The 23,170-nt window shown below is 40.7% G+C and overlaps 1 protein-coding gene across 1 annotated transcript; it reads left to right on the forward strand.

Moving 5' to 3' along the window:
* Positions 1 to 3,703: 3,703 nt before the first annotated feature.
* On the forward strand, positions 3,704 to 20,574 carry LOC137255994 (C-type lectin lectoxin-Lio3-like). Its single transcript, XM_067793630.1, has 4 exons — positions 3,704 to 3,794; positions 14,888 to 15,650; positions 17,841 to 18,026; positions 19,329 to 20,574. Exons 2-4 carry the CDS (start codon positions 15,344 to 15,346, stop codon positions 19,553 to 19,555), a joined length of 720 nt encoding a protein of 239 aa, XP_067649731.1. The 5' UTR covers positions 3,704 to 3,794; positions 14,888 to 15,343; the 3' UTR covers positions 19,556 to 20,574.
* The last annotated feature ends 2,596 nt before the right edge of the window (positions 20,575 to 23,170 follow it).

Below are 23,170 nucleotides of genomic sequence, written 5' to 3' on the forward strand. Positions count from 1 at the left end.
GATGGCCCCTTAATGTCAGAAGATGGGAGATTCAGAAGTTATCAGTGGTTGGAGCTGTAGGATATGGCTTGAATTACCTCCCCAGACCGACAACTCTCCTGGCTTCCTTTGACAGTTTCATTGATGCCGTCGAGGTATTTAAGGGACCCAGGAAGAAGGCGTCTGTTTGACAGGTTTAACAGAGATGGAGTTTCACCGATCAATTTAACTCGAAGGCGAATATATTGACAAAGTAATATGGGTGGTTATTTTTTATCCGGAACGATTTTCTGTAACCGGTAACTTGTCGATTTACTCATATCACAAACTGATTTGTTCTCCAGAGACTTGATTGCCAAAGAACGAAGAACGCGACCGGGTAGCCTGACTATCACAATCGTGGAACCTTCATTCTTTTTCAATACATCCACTCCTTGGCCCATTCTCACGCTGATTCAATTCCCCCGTTATTCACTCAGATAAGGAAACTGAATAAGGAGAGTGAGCTTTGTTTAACTCCGTTTTTTTTTGCACCATTCCAGCAATATGCAAACAGGGAAACTCTTAACAGGTTGTAGATTATCCCTGCAAGGGAGACCGCAAATGGACTTCACACACTGTACTGGTCTGGGGAAGCGAAAGCTTTAGTCAGTGGGCCATCCCGCAAACACGTCCCGCAAGTGTAGATCCTTGTGTGAAGCCTAACGCTTATTCGCGGAAATCAGGCGCGGTGAGGTAGCCTAGAGTTCTCTCGTCACTCCGAAGACACGTGTTCGATTCCCCACATGGGTATAATGTGTAAAGCCCATTGTCGGTGTCCCCCCGCCGTGAGGTTGCTGGACTATTCCCCAAAGCGGTGTAAAATAAAATATGTAAAGTAAAATACACACTTAATCACTCTCTGAAATTAATTCTGATACAGATAATTCCATTCAAACTGCTAAGTGTCCCCCGAGGAAGTTTAGACTTCATCCAGGACTTTGGCATTGCAGGTACGGTTGGGCGGGAGGGAAAATAATGTGGTTCAGGGACTGTGAGACTGACTACTTTGCGCAGAGAGTAAAATGCGTCAATACAATGAACTAGTTCACTGGCTAATCATGGCGTTCTTTATCCGAAACATTCAGCCAGCGTGATACCGCTCTTTACAAACTTGTCACGGAACAACCACAAGTGATTAACTCGACTGCCATTCTTGTCCAGTAATGCCTGTCGCCGCACTAAGCTGGAAAGGACGCGTTGCGTACTTTATGGCCCAGGCATTAAACGCTAAACGGCAGACCCCGGATTAAGAAAGTGTTATTACTAATGACAGATTACTGTGGACTGAATGTTATTGATTGGTCGTGGCTGGAAGGAGCACCTGATTTGTTTGTTGTTTAACCTCGCACTCAGCAGAATGATAGCTTTATGACTGCCATCTGTAAATAATCAAGACCTGACCAGACAATCAAGTGATCAACATCATGAGCATCAATCTGTGCAGTTGGGATACGATGACTTTTGTCAATCAGGTAAACGAGACTGACCACCTGACCCCGTTAGTGGTCTCTTACAACGAGCATGGGTTGGTGAAGACCAATTTTAGCCCGGAGCTTCATAGTTTGGAAGCACCTGAAATTGTACTGTGTCGAATACAGCGAACTAATTCGAAAACTATAATATGTACTCTTACAAAAAGACATTTTTTAAAGATTTTTTTAAAAGAAAATATTTGAGACAAACTCCCAACAAAACAAAATCCCAACGTGGGGGAATGTTTGCCGACGACAAAATAATTGAAAAAACCCATTGAACAAAAATGTAACCGCACATCTGTAGGCAGTCGCTAAAACGCACCCTACATGAAATGCACGTGCATCATGGAATTATGTATCACCTTGAGCAAAAGTCTGTGAAAAGGCTTTAAAGGCACATCAACGGTTCTCCACATGTACTGCTTTAAGCAATTATAGACGATAAGAGAATGAAAAGCCTGGCTGTAGTGCAACGACACTATGTCATGGGCCGTTTACAAGGACGGGCATCGCAGCATGAGGTGGTAAGGCACTTCATCGTGTCCAGACAGACCATCTCAAACCTATGGACACAATACAACAATACTGAAAGTGTTAATGACAGATCTAGACCCAGGTCAGGTCGACCTAGAAACACCACCATCACCCAGTATCGCTTCATCCAGTCTTCGTTCAAACACAACGGCTGTATTATTCACAACAATCCAACTCGCCAGACTGCGCCAAATCTCGAACCAGACAGTTTTCAAATGAAAATTCAGACTTGCAAGACCAGATGTCACGTTGGAAATCAGTTTAACGTCACGTCGTTCCCGTTATCAACGTCAATGGTTGATCTTTGACAAAGCTCGACCCCACGTTTCAGGTGTTTGACAGGATCACATGATTTGTCCCTCATTAAAAGTCTATGGGATACTCTTTAGCGACGCTACCTCGGAAAGTAAAAGTCCTTCGGACAGCACTTCAGAAAAGATATTAAACATTCCTTAAGACAGCATTCGGCATCTCCTTTCTTCTGTGGATCGCCGCTGCCAAGCTGTTATCAATGCTCATGGTGGCCCCGTCACCCCGTCGGACAAGTGGGAATAACCCGGTCACCCAGATACTGACATTTTACTCTGACCAAGTGGCCTTAATAGCTCGCTCCCCTGTGGTTTTCCAAACACTTGCTCGATAATCATGCTTCGGAAATTTGTAAAGCGATGGTTTTACTGTATTTGAGCAATGGCCTCATGTTTGAATCAGTTAAACGCACTTAGTACGAAAACTCCAAAACAAAATGTAAAGTTTCTTTTTATGAAGAGTTTATTTGTCTTTTATGTGTCAGTTTCGAAACTCGTATTATACATATAATATTATTATTTTGGAATACTAATATTCCAAAAAGTGTTGTAATGAAAGATGTGAGACACGTATTTGGTCTAAGTAATTTTTAGAAGGTTCTGTATTATTTACAATTTGAAATAACTGTTCAAGGTATCTGCTCTTTAGCCTATTGGTTGAAACGTTCGTTCGTTGCGCTGGAGACCCGTGTTTGCAACATGATTGCAATGTGTGAAGCCTGTTTCAGGTGTCGCCCGCCGTGATATATTGCTAAAAAGCAATCAAAAACTTAACTCACTCACTCACTCAATCAATCTATTTATGTTTATGATCATAACTACTCAAGACAATACACCTGTTTGATATTTTTTTAATCCATTTTGATTAATGTACTCTCAGTGTGGGAGGACAATACAGCGCTGTCCGCTGTACCACGGAACACTTACAACAAAAACATCGTCACTATCGATCTGGTCTACGCCATCAGGTGCGCACACAAACACCCCGAGGGGAAACAACTTCGCGACTTCTCCCACCTTTGATCACTTGTGTCGTCATGTGATCCATCACCAAGTCAGAAACGCAGCTAACAATGACATATTCACTTTAAAACTGTTTTAAGGCACTTTTGTTGCAATGCATCAATGTGTTTGACAATGGTGTGGTTGGCATCGCGATTCCTGCAGGTAACGTTACAGAAGGAACTACAAGACTCTGATCAATATGGTAAATCCTGGAGCCAACCACGCCTGATGACCAGGACGCCGGGTTGCGGTGAACTGATGCTATCTTGTTGGTCGGGCTGAACCCTTGGTAGTGGAAACGTAAATGGTAGAGAAAATTGCCGGCTATCATTACATCCATTACCTGTAATTAAGTTGACAGGTGAGATTGTCACGCTGTAGTCTCACATGAGAAAACAAAACGCGGTCGGTTACTGTCATTGTGTTGTTTCTAACGGAGGAGGTGGAACAGGTAAGGTAAATTTTAAATTTATTTAGTAAATAATGCGATGAATTATGTTATTTCAATTATATACGCAAAATTTCAATACACGAGTATCATTCATTTGAAGATGTGCCATATTTTTGAGATGCAGTGAAATTTACATACGTGAACATTTGTCATTTCGAGTTGAGACGAATGGTTTCCGACAGATCACCAATAGATAGGACGATTCGAGAGAACAGCATATCTTGACAGCAAAATGACCGACCACATGTGGACTAAACATGAACTTTTAAATAGAATAAACAATGGGAGTATCATAAAATGTTATATATAATCTACATGGAATTGTAAATGCCGTTGTATTTTTATGTACGTGTGAAGGTGTATGATCATCATACATTATAAAATGTTGTAAAATGTTTTAATCTGCGAGGATAATAAGATAATATAATGTCACATTTACGAATATTTGTAATGATATCATTGTAATGTAATAATCAACAAAGAATTTTAGGACGTAGAATCTGACGAGTTGTAACCAAATCATATCAATATGTATCTATCTGTAACAACTACTAAGTGCAATCTTTGTCAAATGTAATAAATTGCTAAGAGCTGTTATTACATTTTTTTACACGAATACTGTAGTAACAGTAAAAAGTGAGGATCTATGGAGGATTGTAATATGAGCAATATGACAATGTTAAATTGACGAAAATGTGCAATAAGACCTTTGGAAGATTTCAAAGTTGGGAAGAGTTGTACTGGTGCCATATACATATTGCGACGAATTCTAATATTATAATTGTAAGAAGCCATAGTCCGCGAAGAATTGGAATAACATCATTGTAAATTAATCAATATGCAAAGATGTGTATACTCTTTACAAAAGAAAAGACAAAGACAAAGAAAAATACAGACGTTTTCAGCAGTTCATTTAGATATGTTTTAACAGCAATCGTCATTAAAACAATTCCTGTGTTTGAATCACAGTAATCATCTATTAGTCGTTGTGTATTGCGCGAAACGCACCCACAAATGTGTTCGTAAAAGGTTGTTATGGCAAGTGCATGCAGACACAGAGTTGGAGAGGGGAGAAGCATTAATTTGGAAGAGGCATTAATTTAGGCAATTTTTGCCAGTTTACCAAACCCTGTCCTATGAGCTGTGACAGATCTGTGATCAGAGGAAGTAAATATTGTTTAATCCACAACGCTTCCCACATAATGCACGTGCAATGTTGTCGGACACGTGAGTAGAGACATAGGCTATAAAAGGTCAGAGCAAATTCATAACTTTATTAAGAAATTTTCGACGAAAAAGAAGATAACAAATACTACGACTGAATGCTGCTGACAGAGTCACCGCTAATGGATGTTTGGGAGTCCTAGTCTGCCGTTGCACAGCACTTCACCGTCCATTACAGCACCATTTTGATTATGATGGCATCGATATATCCGCTTAAATTCGACCCAAGATCGTCCCAGATCTGGAAGCTCACCAGCGACCACTCCTTATCAGGGAAGGGTGTTTCTTCTACGTCACCGATTTGCTGCAGCAACGGACACTGTGGGGCAGGTGCCTGGTCTACGAAGAATTTACAAACCATCAGAAATCGTCTGACAGAAGTGGCTACTTGAGCATTTCGACCAATATTCGACCTGTCCCGACACGGCTCCATCGACGGTGACGAGCCCAATGGTGCAACATGTTACAGGTATGGAACCTTGGGGAACTGACTTTGGTTCAGCGAAGAGTCGCGTTGCTTCCTGAAACGGCGGGTGAGGAGACAACGTGTCAATCGAGGTCTATAGGAACGTTTTGCGCCAAACTGCGTTTGACAAATGAACACATTTTGGTGTTGAAAGCGTCATGGTGTGGGAAGGCATGTCCGACACAGGTAGATCAGAACTAGTGCTGGCTCAGGGCAATCTTACGACAAATCGCTCAATCGACCAAATCCAGTGACCTCACCTCCACACATTGTGTGACTATCTGGCAAATGTAAACGTCAAAACCTTCCAAATCGCCAGATCAGAATACGATCGAGCATCTATGGAACGAACCTAATCAAGGCGTCCGTAGACGTCACCATCGTGCTCAGGCCTTTGCACAACTTGCCAACGCGTTGCGTGACGAATGACAAGGAATTCCTCAAAGTCCGACAACTCGTGCAAACCCTTCCGATGCGGCCTATAACAGTGATGACTGCATGGGTTTACGTGACCAGGCACTGTAGAAGGCTTTTCAGACAAATGTAATAATATACTACAAACTACAAGTATGGGGATATCCTAAAATCTGCCACATGAGAAGTCTGCATTCGACATGTGCTAGGCTGTTGTCTTCGGGTATTTGAATCAAACATGTTGCTGATGTGTTCACCACCCTTGCGTTTTTGACCATGTTTCCTATCACCCAAACGCAAGTTATATCTTGGGCGCCCATTAAGCCACAAGAAGTTGGATTTACCTTAGAATATAATGGACCTCACAGCGTCTAAATTTATACGATACTATCAAATTTTCTAGTATTCCCATAGTTTTTGTTTGAAGCAGTTAGGCTGGCCGTAAGAATTCATGACTGACAGTAGTATTTATGTAACAGCGGTACTCTAATTCTAACAAGGCAAGGGAGTGTTTGCTGGGTTCAAAGGATGCTCTGATTTTTGTGGAAAACATAAATTTGCTGAATTATTCTAATCAACTTAACATGACAACTCACAGTTTTCGCGTTAACGCAAAAACCTGCGCTTTTTTCAAGCAAAAAAAAAATAATAATAAAGCAAGCAAAATATTTTTGCGTGGGTGTTTTGGACGCATAAATTCTGATTCACATATTTTTAAAAGACACCTTAAAACAGCAACATATATATTTAAAAAAAATACAAGAAATCTTCAAATGATTCAGCATTGTAATGCAAATTCTACGCGTATAAGATCTGGACTACATATTTATTATTTTATTTCTGCACGCACTTCTACAAAACCTACCGCGAACACTGTAATTGAGTTACGTTTTTTAGTGATAACACCAATTGTCTAAAATGTAAAACGGAGGAACTAAACGCGATAAATTCTGAGAACTGAAGAATTTAATATGGTAACACTTATGGGGAAAAACGAAGGTGTGAAAAACTATCTAAATATGTAAACTTTTGTGTTGATGAATTCCTAGGATTGTAACGAATTTTACGAATCCCTAAATTCTAACTCGGTTAGTGTTCAAAACACGACTAATTGTAAACTAATCTAACCTAACCTCTAACTTCCTCTATCAACTTAAACACCACTGATTAACTAGACTAAACTATGAATATCTATGAGAGATGTTGAAAACCGACTGACTTCTAACGCTTGAAATCTGGGAGCATGTGTAGTTCACTCGCAGGCAAAAATCGTGTAGTGTCTTTGGAAGTTTAACTCCGCGAAGAAGCTGCGTTTCTATGAATATCTTAAATTCTATAAACACTAACTGATGCGTTTTAGTGAACTCTCCCGAACAAGGGATTTATTAACAAGGAATGGCGGGAACTTAACATCACTTTCGCTTCACTGAAATGCCCTCTGGAGACAAAGTTATGCAACCTGTATGTGGTTTCGTTGGCGCAAGTCTTGCAAGAGCATAAGAGTACAGAGAACAAAAAAATGTTTCTTTGAAGAGGGGTATTCAACGACACATTTCCCACATTTCGTAGGGAAAACACATTCCAATAGTCATTTCCCTGAGGCGTGAAGGAGATTGACTCGACGTTTGGACCTGGCCCGTAATGTGATGTTGGACTAGCATCTGATGTTATGAAATTATCAAATACACACACCAAATAGCAACATGAGAAGAAAAACAAAGAAACTAAAATACCAATAGGACTTAGCACAAAAGTAGTCGTTTACTAGTGCACAACGCGACAGCCCTAACATGCATCCATAATTTACCACGGAAAGAAAACACCATTTCTTCAGCCTGCTACAGAGAGTACTGAATGACTTAGTGTCACTTAAATTTAATGTCCAGAAAAATAAGCTGATTTACATTCGCCTTGGTTCTAACCGGATTCCAGCGGAAAGTGTACCGAGTAGGAAACGATTCTCATTTTTTAGACCGAGCCCTGTCACAAGTGCACTTTCAAAGGTAAATTAGAAATCGTTCACTTAATAGCCGACGCTGCCAGACAAGATCGACCTTTGGCGTGTAAGTAAAGTGTAAACTGTTGTTAAATCTAATTAGCCATTTCACAACTAAAACAAAATTAAGATGAAGCATACCTTGGCACTTTTATTCGAAGTGCTTTATCTCATCTCCACACAGTGAAAAAAAACTTGGAATTGTGATTCCAGTCTGCCGATTCAGTCTTCCAGCAGTTGGACCATATCAGTCAGCGGTCACCACATTGAACGGGTATATCTCAGGGTTTAATGGTATTAACTCTACGTCAAAAACACCCTACTGCGCAACTGTGGTATGCGACCGAGCGTGTCACAGACTGGCTAAGTTCTTATTAGTCTCCTGGGGAGGTATATTCTGATATGGAATCGACATTTTCTGTTTTTGAAGACAAATGCCTGTGACATGCCACTGAAACTATGGATATTTTTTCGATGACATAAACCTCATCCAAGAAATAAACATGAAAGCATTCTGGTTAAAAAAAATAACACCCGAGGAATATTATTGTTAAAGGCATGCCAGCACACAACCCCCGTGGTGCTTAGAAATTAGTTTGCTGATGTATCGTGACAGAATTCCACACCATTATCAGAGACCATTTCTACATCATCCAGTTAAAACTGGAACAACTGAATGCACTTATACCCACTCAGGGTTAAAGAGGTTGTTGGATCTACCAATAGACATTCTTGTAACTATTTCAATACAACTCCATGTTACAAGCGTCTTATGTGTCCCACAAAGGGGAACAGAGAAGCTTGGAATCGATACCAGACGCTTGAACGGGCTACCCATTGACATGCGGGTGGTCGACAGCGTTCAACCCCGCCACTGGAAGAGAAATCTGTCCTGGTTGAAGCAAGATCTCTTCACTTTATAAAGACCGCAAGAATCAGAAATACTTACAGAGTGTGAGTGAGTTTTAGTTTTACCCCGCTTCTAGCAATATTCCAGCAATATCACGGCGAAGGACACCAGAAAATGGGCTTCACATATTGTACCCATGTGGGGAATCGAACCCGGGTTTCTGGCGTGACGAGCGAACGCTTTAACCATTAGGCTACCCCACCGCCCCAATACTTACAGAACGTTAACGGCGTTAAGGTGTTGTACTGGGACCGTTTGTTATCACCACTGGTATACGCATGTGGGCAAAAGCGTTCTACCTCTCTGTACGAAGAGAATTGTTCCTAGGTGCCGTTCTACTAACCGATCTTAGCCAATCGTGAACACCTAAAATTCCAGTCTAAGCGTGACGTTACGACCGTCATACAGTTCCATCATCCCATCTTACCCAAGTCAACCATAAAGTTAAGATCCAATATCTAAGTTACTCATGACCAACTGAAGGATCGCTGTTTTCAGTCGTAGAGAAAATAAAACGGCAGCTTTTATTATAAGAGCGGGCATTACACTATGAGGGTGTTCTTCGTGGCCGCTCACAAATTGCAGATATGTTATCAGATGATATGCCTATAGCTAGGCACAGGATGCTTCACCGCGGCAGTGGAGTTATGGTGGAACCCTTCGTCAACCAGAAAAATGCACTTTTTCGGTCGAGGTTTCTTCTCTACGTTTACACTTGGTTCAAAAATTACTACCATCGTCTGCTAGACTATACGAAGGGAGGTAACTTGCATTTTTCTATTTCTAGCACGAACAGCCTCGATTTTAGCTACGATCGGCCTAAGATCGGTTAGAGGAACTCACACGATTGTAGAATTGGTCTAACTTGCTACTAACTTAAGCTTGCTACTGATTTTAGATAAGATCGGTTAGTGGAACGGCACCCTGGTTGAAGCGAGACCCCATCGCTCTGCAACGGCCCCCCAAAGCAGAAATCCCACTGTACGCCAATACTGTTTGTAATCAACTCTGGTACACTCATGTCATCAGCGTTTTACCAGACAGCAGGAAGACATAGTTTCCTGGTTGAAGCAAGACCCAGAAATGCTTACGGGCCGCTAATGGCGTTAATGTTTTAACACAGACGTCTTGGAATAACCTCTGTGGGGCAGGAAATTTGCATCCCACCGAAACAACATCACGTTGAACTGAAGCTGACTTCAAATGGACGTCACATGGAACGTAATGTGATGGATGTATTGAGCTGCATCCAGGACTGCTTCAACTGCACATTTCTTTGATTGCAGACAATGCATTTTCATTGTTAGAATACTCAAACAGAAATGAGGAAAGTTCGAAGACGTTTCTTCTGGTGGTCTGCTTTAACAAATCAGAAGTTATACTTGAAAAACCGGGTTATTATGCAAATACGAAACATGTATTAATTTGCAAACAACCCGGAACTGTATATGTTATATAAGTTTACATTTTCAAATCCTTTGTCCCCCCTGCACAGTCACTGCAGACATGACTTTATAGGTTAACGGACAACGTTGGTCCTAATTACACCACTTCTTGTCGTCAAGCCTCCCTCTCATTAAGATAGTGTAAGTCAAATATAAGCCTGTAAATGAATTTGGGGGTGAAACTATCAAGGCAAACCATATCATCTGCATTACAGTATCCATGCCCTAATTGGAAGATAGTTTTAGCAAGGGCGGTAGGGTAGCCCAGTGGTAAAGGCGGTCGCTCGTCACGCCAAAAGGTCAAGGTTCTATTCCTACATGTAGGTTACGAACAATATAATAGATAACGTTGTAGAAAATAAATTAAAGGTACATTTTTTTCAGAGGATGAAATATGTTTAGAAGTAAAAACATCTAAAACAGAAAAATCACCTGGACCTTTCTGGACCCACAGAAAATTATGAAAGCAACTAAGAACTGTATAAACTCCCATTCTAACAATATCATTTAATAAAAACGTTTGACATGGGAAATATTTCCAAGACAGGAGTGAAAACGTATAATCAGTATGCCCAGGGTGGAATAGGCCTTCGGCAACCCGTGCTTGCCATAATGGGCAACTATGCTTGTCGTAAGAGACGACTAACGGGATCGGGTGGTCAGACTCGCCGACTTGGTTGACACATGTCATCGGTTCCCGATTGCACAGAACAATGCTGGATCACTGGATCGTCTGGTCCAGATTCGATTATTTTCAGACCACCGCCATATAGCTGGAATATTGCTGAGTGTGGCGTAAAACTACACTCACTCATGTCTACCTCAGTGGCAATGTCCATGTCCCTGATACTTCTCTAGTAATATCCATCATGGACGGTTGGTGTGAGGCACACAGTTACAAAATAAGTTGGTGTGATCAAAACATATTTGTGTGAAAGCCAAATTGTTCCACTGTAGATCAGATTTGTAACAGCAAGCTGTCATATAGAACTTTCTGTTCAAAATAAATGGAACGGTACCTTCTATATTCATTGATTTTACAGAAGCATTCGACAGTGTTAAGTTTGAAGTTTTGCTCCAGTCCAACTGAGAGGTAATGTTTTTTTCTTTATGTTTTGTGCATTAAGAAACAACTAGGGCAGTTACGCCATAATGGCGCTAAGCGATTATTTTCGATGATTGATCGCTTGTAACGAACCAACCATCAACTTTGAGATTTAATGAGTAATGAATTAAATAATTATGCAACAATAAATAAATAATTATGCAACAACCCCCCCCCCCCACACACACACGCACACACCCAACACAAACACACACGCCACCAACCCCATCGACAACACACACACACACATCCACACACAAACGCCACCCTCCCTATCTACACCCCCCACCCACCCACACAAAACCCCCATCCCCACACCCCCCTCACGCCACCCACCCCATCGAAACACACCCACGCAACCCACCCCACCGACAACCCACCCCTCCACCCCCCAACACACACACAGAGACACACACACACAGACAGACACACACACACACACACAGACAGACACACACACACACAGACACACACACACAAACTCCTTCCTACATAAAGGTTGACTACGGCCTTGCATACGCAGATGCGCTTACCCTGATACAACAATTGTAACATCCTGTATTTTGTCATGGAACAGCCCATTGTAAGTTAACTGAAAATGTGCAAACATGTTCCTGAAGTTAAGTAAATACATACTTAATGTTCTGGCATAGCAACATCTCTTCTCTGAAGGACAGCAAGTACACACGTTTACGTGGGCGTCGCTATGTAATATCAGTGATCATGAACGCGACGTTCAGACCGTATCAATGAACCTCAGCATCATCAATACCGACTGACAAACTTACGGTCAATTTGAGCCATTATCACATTCATTAAATGGGTCCCAGCAACTATGCTCTGGCGTATGATATTACTGTCTGTTCTCTAGAGGGATATCGTTTGTTTTAGATGACTGATTATATATTTTATATTCGTATTTGGTAAATAAATCAATATTATAACTACTGAAGGGGATTGCATTGCATGATACCCCGGCAGCCAGAATTCAAATGAATTCAGGTCGTATGGTCGTATAAATAATATTATTGTTTATACGTACTCATGAAGGTGATGGAGGTTCATGTGGTCCCATCGTGAGTTCAGTCACTGATGTTGTGCTGACTGCACCCTCGATTATCCACTGTATCATATCTCCATTGTATGTTTAACCGATAGCTACCCAACATGGCTTAGTTTACGCAAGTAAAACATATTCTACATGGGATTACAATTAAAGGTCACATGCAACGTAAAACACAACTTTCCAGATACCTTTCGGTATGCACTTACCGAAACAAATAATCAAAAATGCCAATTTAACCTATAAAGTTGAGAAAAAAGCCATGAAAAAAGCCCGCGACATCGGAGTTCAAACGATTCGCTATTTTCCCCCCAGCACTTGGGGAAAAAGTGACTTCAACAGCTCTTAACGCATGCACAGTGAGTAGGTTCGCGGAGCTGGATAACCGTATGCTTGGCCAAAGTATGAGTTCGTGAGCTGTAGTCTAATCTTGGGTGTGCACACAAACAAATAAATGATATACTCCTTACATTGAAAATAAACCGGTGTTGACTGTCACAAACAGACTCTGTCACAGAGCAAACTCAATATCTGGTTTAATGACACTTATATGTCTTCCTGTCTGTCTGCTAAAGACAATATGGGATTCACAACGTCAATCACTGACCACATGCAATTAACACCTATCGGGCCTATACGCTATAAACAAAGAGCCGGCTAAGTGTATCGGCCAGTGAAAAAACTGCGTTACACTTCAGGGCACATCCACCAGCTCTCGGTTTGGTATCGCGGCTGCTTCGTTTCGTTTCGTTGGAGGTAAACGCAAGTACAATATATTGCACTTTCGATTTGCGATTATACGCTTATTATTTTGTTTGTTTCTTTATCAGCAATGAATTTTATGTATCATGAATAAGTGATAACTGTGTTCTAATTAAGTTTGGTATTTTGGTTGTATGTGACCTTTAAACACAGATTATAGTACTTTGTTGGGATGAGTCCCGTGCTAGATTCAATCCGACACCTTCAGAATCAGACACTTAATCGCCAGCGCACAGAGGTCAGCCGCCTCATCTGCTCCGTCCACGGTCCACAGAGCCTCTGCGGGGATTAAAGATTTTAAAAAATAATGCTGAGATGACCCCGACTTGATATATTTTACAACACAATAGTATATCATGACGTATTGTGCTGTGTAGCATTTCAAGGTAGGGTCACATCTATTTTTTAAAAAAAATATGAAATCTTTAATCCTCGTAAAGACGCGAGGGCCTGTGACTCTGCCACCGCGACTTCCAACGTTATACTAAACATAACATAGGTTAATGTGATCACTCTCTAAAGGACATTGTACAATCATGAAATAAATGAAGCTGAACTTCAGTGTTCATAATATCGACCACTTAACAACCGTTTTGGGAACAATATACAAGCAATCATCTATCTGGAGACACCAAGTTGTTTACTAGTAATGTTATATATCTGCACAAGCAGTTGTATCTCTATGTTGCTCTAAACTGGCGTTTAATCTGTTGCTTAGAACAATATCAAAGTATTTTCAATTCAATAGTACGAATGCAGGAACCCCCTAGCTGACAAAGATCAACTACCATCCTGAAGGAACCTAGTTAACTCAAGCTAACGTTGCTTGCATCGTCATCTAAGCGTCGCGTAGTAATAGGAAGTTGTCTATATGTAACAGTCAGATTGTGAAATCAAACATTTCATGAAACGACTAAACAATTCAGTCATTTCGTGAAATAACTAAGAGGTATATTAGGTGTCCCAAAAGAATCAAACTGGTTTTTGACATTATCAGCAAGACAAAATATCTAAGAAACTGCTTTCAAATCATAGGAGTATTGTTAAATTCAAAACGACATGTCCAAAAATGACTTGCCATGTGGGACTTCCGTAAAGGTGAAAGTTTGACGAGGATCGACAGAAAGAAATGACAGCGCGGGCGTTAAAGGACAGGATAATTATGTAATGTGAGGAGAAATCGGTGGAGGAAATACGTAAAACCATTTTTGCTCGAAAGAAACTTTCGGCCTCGCTTGGTTGTGGAAGGAGATGGAGGCCACATTGAACATAGACAGAAATAAGTGAATTTCCCCTTGATATTTTTTATTTTCATATTTTTGACATGCTGTTTTGAAATCTACAGTGATCGCATAATTTGCAACCAATCTCTTAAATATTTTGTACACTCGTTTATGAAATGGGTTTCCCATGTTGAACCCACGTGGGTAATGGAACACGTGTCTTCAGTGCATTGAACGTTTGCTGTAAAGAAATATTGTAAGACAAGGAACTCGACAAATTAATGGTAGTCATCGACCGCTAATCTCAGAAGCGGCTTTCTGTATAAACACAGTATGGAAGAATACATAGCTGTTCAAAAATATTTACACTGTCATGGACACTGAAGCTATGTGCTCATAAATCGGAATAAGGCTAACACGTTTTCGTTGATCAAAGTGAATATCGAACACATTTCATCCTTTCATCTATTTTCTTCTCATTGCAGATCCGCGTTGGTTCCACGGTTCGCTGAGACAACAGACCCATTACTCTGCGTCATAACTAACATCATGAATGGAAACAATATCAAGTCAGGACAAAACTGAAACGACAAGCCCATCGATACATTTTTAGATGAGAAAGAGCAAAAACTTTGCCATTTGTTGGTTTTAAAAGAAACATTAATATCTTTCAAAATAGCTCTCTCTCTCTGGGGATGAACTGACAGGTCGACGTTGGGTCTTGTGTCGTCACGCTCCGTCCAGATCGATGTCAATCTACTGATGTTGAGAAGGTTAAGGCACGTAGCAAGCCTATGACTGACAAAAAGATGACGTTTTAGTCACTGGAACAGAACTTATCAGCCTCTCAAACAATCTTGTATGTGATCAAGAACGACAGATTTTGTAAAGTGTTGTTGAACGTTTAGCACCAGAGATTCCACCGAAGTTGAACTTTCAAAATGTCGTCCACTCCTCCTTGTCCATTGGTTCTGCTGTTCTTGTGTTTGGCCAGTCAGGCGAAAGGAGACGGGTTTGGATTACGCCAGAATCAGTTTGACAACAAACTGATGACCACCTACTTGATTGACCGTTTGACCGGTGCTTTCAGCCTGACATGGTGCGCAGTCAAGTGTTACACTGATCCTAAATGTGGGTCATTCTTTTACAGCAAGGGAGAAAAGGTATGTCAGCTTCACTCCGTCTTGTTCATCACGCCTGCTGACGCCACGCCTCATCACGGATTTTGGTATTTCAAGATGACTGAAGGTAATACAGAAAGTCGGATTCACATCGTGAAACCTTGCTTCAGCACTGTTCACATCTGACGCAGCAAACATTTCTTGCATCACCGTTAACATCAGAGTGAAACTTTGTCACAGCACTATTCACGTACAGTTATACTGTAATGCAACACCATTCACATCAAACACTGTGAAGCTTTGTTACGTCACCACTGACATACAGTGAAACTTTGAAACTTTGTTACACACTATTCACATACAGTGAAACTTTGTTACTACACCATTGACATACATTCTACAATCAATCGAAACTACAATCGTCTACAGTCAAACCAGACACAATTGTGGAGATTTTATGCCTCATTACTGGCATAAAACATTGCAGAGAGATGTACCCGGCACAGAAATATGTTTCGTCTGGATTCGGGGTTAGAATATCCGTTCCAGGCAATAGGAAGGATTTGAAAGACAGAAAACATCCGAACACCCATTTTTGCTACCGTGAAAACCCATTTTTTCCTCCAACTAATCGATTCTAATGGCGCTTATTGTTGCAGAGGGTATGAGAAACATAACATGTATTTTAGTTCATGATACATTTGTCGGAAATACCACAAAATATGCAAAGTGATCACTTAGACACGCTCACTGGCTACGTAACAAGTCGTTTTGGATTTTTTCAACGTAAAGCGATTCATTAACTTGTCTCGCCGTTTGTTCCGGGAAAGAATAGGTCTGTATGTGTGTGACGTGGCTCAGTGTGGTATTTCTTGTTAGTTTTGTTAATTTCTGTGTAATACTTTGCGGTGCGTAATGTCTTTTGGGCAATAAGTTATCAAAATACGTTACTTTGAGATTATAGATATCCTTTCGATTGTTCTGAGCAGCGCACTCCATACTACCCCATCCATATGTATATAACGTCGACCTAAAAATAATACAATTTCAACCAGACAGTCCAGTGGTTGATATAGATCAGCACCAGTCAATGTCGTGACACGGTGACACACAGTAAACAATGTCACCGAGGTTGACCACCAAATCTACTGTAACATACAGTGCATCAACCGGATTCATTAAAGGGACCTTCCCAACCTGTCACGCATCGAAGGTGACATAGCCAGTGAGTTTGGTTTTACTCAGCAGTATTCCATCTATATGGCTGCGATTTGAAAATAATCGAGTCTGGGCCAGACAATCCAGTGATGAACATCATCATCGATCAGCGCAACTGGGATCCGATGACATGTGTCAACCAAGTCAGCAAGCCTGATCGCCCGATCTTATTAGTCACCTTTTATACTCGCAGGTGACATAACCCTCATGCAGGTTATTACATCTGTTAAAAGACGCAATGCATTCATTTGCAACCACGGTTTTATGTCTAGACACGGCCTACCTAGACTAGACAACAGTCTCGTTTCCTGTTTTCTTGGTTCCGTCCTATTGCGCAACTTAGTGCGATAACCAGTCCAGAATTTTAAAACTATATCATTTAACTGGATGCATAAATATTAAGCAGTATGATTTGATAAGACTATGCACTTGAATATTGCAACACTAAGCTCCTTCTAATCCTAGCACACATGTACGGCGTGCTCTGTCGTAAAGCGAGCTCTGACAAACGGAAACCTAGAAATCGTGGAAATCTCAAAACGAGGCTACGCCGCTAGATAAGTTTGGCGGTCTCTGACGGAACTAATATTACATCAACCTCGTTGTGCGTCACAGGAGTACTGTGAATAATCACAAAAAATACATATCAGGTTAACCAGTGAGCCAGATGCATCGTGACTCATTTTACGACCTCATCATGCAGGGGCAATCTGCGATTCCATAGTTAAGATAAGCTGGCTGAACCTCGACATAAAGTATAGAAAGACGGTGTTGTTAAAGTTTACAATTACAATTCATTTATAAATATCATTTTCTTATGAAAAAAGGAATCGAAATTCAGTTTAACTAGAATTGTTTGAAGTGTCGATTTACACTTTCACACGAGAAAATTCGGATCGGCTGAAAAGTAGGTCAGTGACAGAATAGGTTAATGAGACTTATGTTTTGGTATGCAGTTCAATGCGAAAGACGCGGTGCTTAAAATCGCCATCCAGTCAAATTATTCTCAAGTACGAGAGGAATTTAGTGATTGCATTGATGGAGATGGAGATGATGATGATGATGATGATGATGATGTTATTTAATTTCTATTTCTCAGGTCGCTGTCTAGATTACACTGGCTACGTAATGCACCGGTCGCCTGTCCTGTGCTACAAGGTCCATATGGAGAAACAGACGTACGACCAGGCCAAGGTCACGTGCCAGACAGAGGGCGGCACTCTCCTCAAGGTCAAGGACGCAGATATATCATTCCACATGTTCGAGTTCCTCAGAGCCTCATCAGGTAGGCCATGATCCTCATACCAAAGTGTACATAAACATCAAAATGAAAATATAATTTCATCACTGCAATTTATTAAGAGTAAGCAGCTGAAAAATGTCACGCACTTAAGAAATTATTTGAAAAGCTTGATTTTTATTCAAATATCAGTATACAATTACCATCAGTATATAATTACCATCAAATGATGCTGTTAAAGTTTGTGAGTTTTTGCACAGAAACGGGTCCTTTTTCCATTAGGTGTATACACCATTTTCAAAGGAAAGGACCATTAATGGTGTGTCAGACCAAAGTATGTCTTGGCAAGTTACACAAAACCAAATGTGTTCTGATATACTTAAACGGTAACGTTATATTGTCTTAAAATAACAAGGGGATGTGGGATGCCCTAGTGGTTAAAGCGTTCGCTCGTCACAAAAAGACACGAGTTTGATTCCCCATATGGATACAACATGTGAAGCCCATTTATGTGATGCTGCTGGAATATTGCTAAAAGTGTCGTAAAACGATACTCACTCATCCACTAAAAACAAGCATTCCGTTAACAGCGGGAGGTATTAAAGGTATCTGTAGGCACAGTATCGCCTTAAAGCCACAAAACAAACAAAACAAACAAACCAAAAACCAAAAACCAAAACAAAACAAAACCAAAGCAAAAGAACAAAAACAACCCCAAAACCCAAAAGACAAAAAAAAATAAAAAATAAATAAATAAAATAAAAATAAAAATAAAAACAACAAAAAATACAAAATCAAAACACACACACACACACACACACAAGGATTGGCTATGTTAACCAATTCCTTTTCTGAGTTAAAAAAAACATATATACTTGTTTTATGAGTTCAGGAAGCTGAAAACACCAGTTCTGCACCGAATGTCGTCAACTAAAATATCTCTGCACACATTCAGCATAAGTCATTGTGCGAAAACGGACAGCACGATGTATTGAAAAATATGGCCAGTTTTAATTAATGGAGGTACATTTTAAAACACAGACACTTTAAACACAGTCACCATGACCACCTCCGTGGGGTAGCGCGTCTCCCTGAGGTTATAATCTCATTAATGGCATAAAACATGCATTGGCCGGCTCGGAGACAGAGTACTGTGCCCAAGTGTGATATAAATGCAGCGGCATAGCCTAGTGCAGGAAGCTATTGTTCGTTAACATCAAAAGTCGGGTTCGATTCCCTATGTGGGTTGGGTGCATGTGGCCTGTTCCTGTTACCCTCGTCATGTTGATGAGTTAACTGTATCTAAATCTTGTTTACTCAAAGTTCATTGTATGTTTTACTGTACAGGCGTTCGTGAGACTCATTTCACAATTGGCGCCGACGACCTTGACGTCCAAGGTCAGTACAAATGGGGTGACGGCGACATTGCTACGTGGACCAACTGGGCGTCGACCGAACCGAGCTCCCCCACAGAGCGGTGCCTCGCTCTAGCCTGGTTCTTCTACTTCAAGTGGAACGACATCCCGTGCACGGAGTTGATGAGCTTCATCTGCCAGATTGACTCTATCATCTAGATCCGGCTGATCAAAGGGTCGGACAGACACAACAGACAAGTTTAGGAACAAAATGTTATTCAGTTGGAGTACGAGATATATGAATTTGATGTGACGGCGCCTACGTGCACAAGGTATCTCCCATCCCAACACACACCACACGTCCGTACAGACGCACACGCACACGCACACGCACCTACAACGAAGAACGTTGCATTCAGTTTGCCAGACACACAAAATATGACATACAATATTATGCTATCCCCCAAAAAAAGAAAGGCATAGGTGATTTGTATTTTAAAGAATCTATTAATTACCTATTGTGTTCAAATGATCGTCAAAATATGTAACAAAAGTGTTGATAATATGATTTTACACAACTGCACAAGTTAAAGAATCAATTTTACCTGAAAATGTGATTTTTGATGAGATTTCTTACAAGGATTAGAAAGGAATCGCCACAACGCAACAGAAAATCACCTTCCACTTGAAATTATGCCGCCAAGAACTTTCACTGTCTGGCAACAAAATTCCAGATTACGTTCAGAAATAAGCTTTCGTTTTGAAGGGGTTTCAAGGTCAAATCACTGCGTCACGTACTGACTGTGCGACAGGTAATATCGCCATTGAAAGAATGCATGCTGGAGATTACCGGATCATTTGTTGGCAGGAGCCTGACTGTTAGTCTGAGCAACATATCATGGCTTGCAGCTCGTTTCAACCAAACAGGCATGACAACTGACCGTCCCCGTACAGGCAGACCTCGAGTCACCACTGCAGCCCATGATTGGTACAACCGGGTACTATATTTGCGTGATCGTACTGTTGCGAGTGAAAGCACAGCCGCCAGGGTGCCTGGACTTCAGAGGATATCCGGTCAAACTGTACGGAACAGGTTGAAAGAGATTTGTCTGAGAGCCAGGAAACCCGGCGTCTGGGTCGTCACGATTGGGCTGCACGTCTCCGTTATCTAGAAGTAACCACTTGGTTGTATAGACATAACCTTCTTCTGAACTTAGTATAAAAGTTTATGAACTAAAGTCTATTTGTGTACGAGTTATACATGGTTGAAAATACAAAATTTTCGAAACCGAATTCTCGTCTATTATATTGGATAGTATATAATGACGAACTGTGACACCAGGTGTTTTAAGTCATGTGATAGATAATATCGCAGGTTGGAACTGGTCATCCACAGTCAGTGTTACTAACCAGATAATATCTGTCATGTATAGCCTACTGCGTAAAGGAAATTTATCATTTACCATTATGTATAATAATATTATGTATTACGTCAACCGCCATTCTTTCTTTAATTCTTTCGCGTTAGGCTCCTGAGGTCTTTGCTTAAAAAAGCAACATACACACATACACACACACGCATACACACACACACACACATACAGACACACATACCTATCTACCTACGTACGTACGTACCTACCCAGTGTATCGACGAATTACCCACCTACCAACCTACCTACCTACCTACCTACCTACCTACCTACCTACCTACCTACCTACCTACCTACCTACCTACCTACCTACCTACCTACACACACACACACACACACACACACACACACACACACACACACACACACACACACACACACACACACACACACACACACACACATACCAGAGACTCGATGACTTAATTTAACTGAAATTCGTTACATTTTGCATATGCCCCCAAAGTTCAGTGTCTAAAGATGTGGACGCCAACTTAGTTGACTCGATTCACTCATTCACCTACTTTAGTGATAAACGCTAGGGAAACGCTATCATGTGATGAAACAGTGTATCGAAGACCACGACACAAGCGATCCAAAGGTCATTCATGTAACAGTTTCACAGCTAACGTAAAATCCCTTCCGCTCTCAGACGTTACGTCAACAAGGAATTGTTGAAGTGATTTTTAGGGTTAATTGGGATCGTGAAGTAAATGCATTTTAATTATCTTTATTTACACTCCCACGAAAAGACTAAACTGAACATCTGGTATCATCAACTTTAATGTTGATTCACATTCTTATGATATAATACGAATCTAAGTATTGCCTCTATTTCTTGAAAGATTGCTTATGAACTTTGGGGTTTTTTCGTGTCTATACTTCGACGTTCGGTAGAGGTCTCTGGTCAGCTGACGTGGATCGCCTCTTTTGCAAGAAACTAGAATGTATTCATTCATATGTATTGTACATATATTATTGTAGTACCAGGAATCTAAGTATAACACTGAGTAACTTCGAGTTTTCTGGTGATTTTATAAGCTAAGGAACTTTCGTGTGTGCTTAGACAATCGATAGAGGGCAATGTAAAAGTCGGTGGCCTCGTTTGCATGTTATTCTTAGTAGTTAGAATCAACAGCAGTTAGAAAAAATGAAATGTATTTATTATTATCTAAGTTAATAATATTATGCATTGTACAGTATGTGCTATTGTAATAAAAAATAATATAACCGCAACGTCTAAAAATAAAACCGTCTGCAGATATAAGAGTTTTCTTTGATGTCGTCCAAGACACACAGCCTAAGTATATACTGCTCAGCATATTAAAGGGATCACTGTTGATGGCCTGTACAGTTCCTTTCCTTTGTACAAACTCTCTTGTTTTGACCAAACGACCATTCGGATGAGTGAGTGAGTGAGTGAGTATTTATCTACGCCCCTTTCACCAATATTTCATAAAGTTTACGGCGGGGGACACCAGAAATATTCGTCACAACAATGAGACAAACTGACCGATATTTCATGACATATTTCTCAGTATTAGAGTGAATGAGTTTTGTTTTACACCACGCTTAGCAATATTCCAGCTATGTTACAGCAACGGACACCAGGAAAAGTTAAAGCTGCACATATTGTAACCTTTATAACCACTGGCGTACCCCACTACCCAACGACCTACCTACCTACCTACCTACCTACCTACCTACCTACCTACCTACCTACCTACCTACCTACCTACCTACCTACCTACCTACCTACCTAGCGGAAGCGACCTATAAGTAAACAGTCTGGACCAGACAATCCAGTGATTGGCATCGAGATTATCGATCTACGCAAGTGGGATACGATAACAAAAGCCTCTTTCGGCAAACATCCAGAAACCTAGAAGTTTCGTTCAATATACAAACTGAAATGGATGGAGATAAGCATCACTGAGGCCTGACACTCCACTAGGGTGGGAGTAGATAAACGCTGTAGAGAGATTTTCTTGCTGAAGTTTTTATTCCAGTTATGCAGGACAAACTTGTAGCGAGTGCGATTACATTGACAACAGTTGTTTTGGTGACATGTTGCTGAGGTAGTCGTGGGTGACTGTGACAGACTTTTTATAACATCATCAATCAGTCTTTAAATGGACAACGAAGACACAACGCTATAGGTGATAAATTAGTAGGAGGAAATTTAACACTGTTGATAATTGAAGATAATCGTCTTAAAGGATAGATTATGTAATCAGCGTTTGTTTAAATCAATAGTGTCTATTTGCAACAAAGTTTAAGGCGTTGAGAGAGAAATGGTACAATTTCCGTTTGCTACACATGAAGTGTCAATATTTATGTGATAATACAATTATTCCTTTCATGAGAAACATGATCAATATACGTTAAGTGATCTGTGATA

This window comes from Haliotis asinina, chromosome 11 (assembly GCF_037392515.1).
Source record: "Haliotis asinina isolate JCU_RB_2024 chromosome 11, JCU_Hal_asi_v2, whole genome shotgun sequence".
NCBI classification, from domain to species: domain Eukaryota; kingdom Metazoa; phylum Mollusca; class Gastropoda; order Lepetellida; family Haliotidae; genus Haliotis; species Haliotis asinina.

What these genes read in the sequence shown, in the direction of transcription:
- LOC137255994 (XM_067793630.1), top strand. Translation starts at nt 15,344, where the DNA reads ATGTCGTCCACTCCTCCTTGTCCATTGGTTCTGCTGTTCTTGTGTTTG. An exon ending in GTATTTCAAGATGACTGAAG is followed by an intron (nt 15,651 to 17,840) that starts GTAATACAGAAA and finishes TCTATTTCTCAG; the next exon opens with GTCGCTGTCTAGATTACACT. An exon ending in GTTCCTCAGAGCCTCATCAG is followed by an intron (nt 18,027 to 19,328) that starts GTAGGCCATGAT and finishes TTTACTGTACAG; the next exon opens with GCGTTCGTGAGACTCATTTC.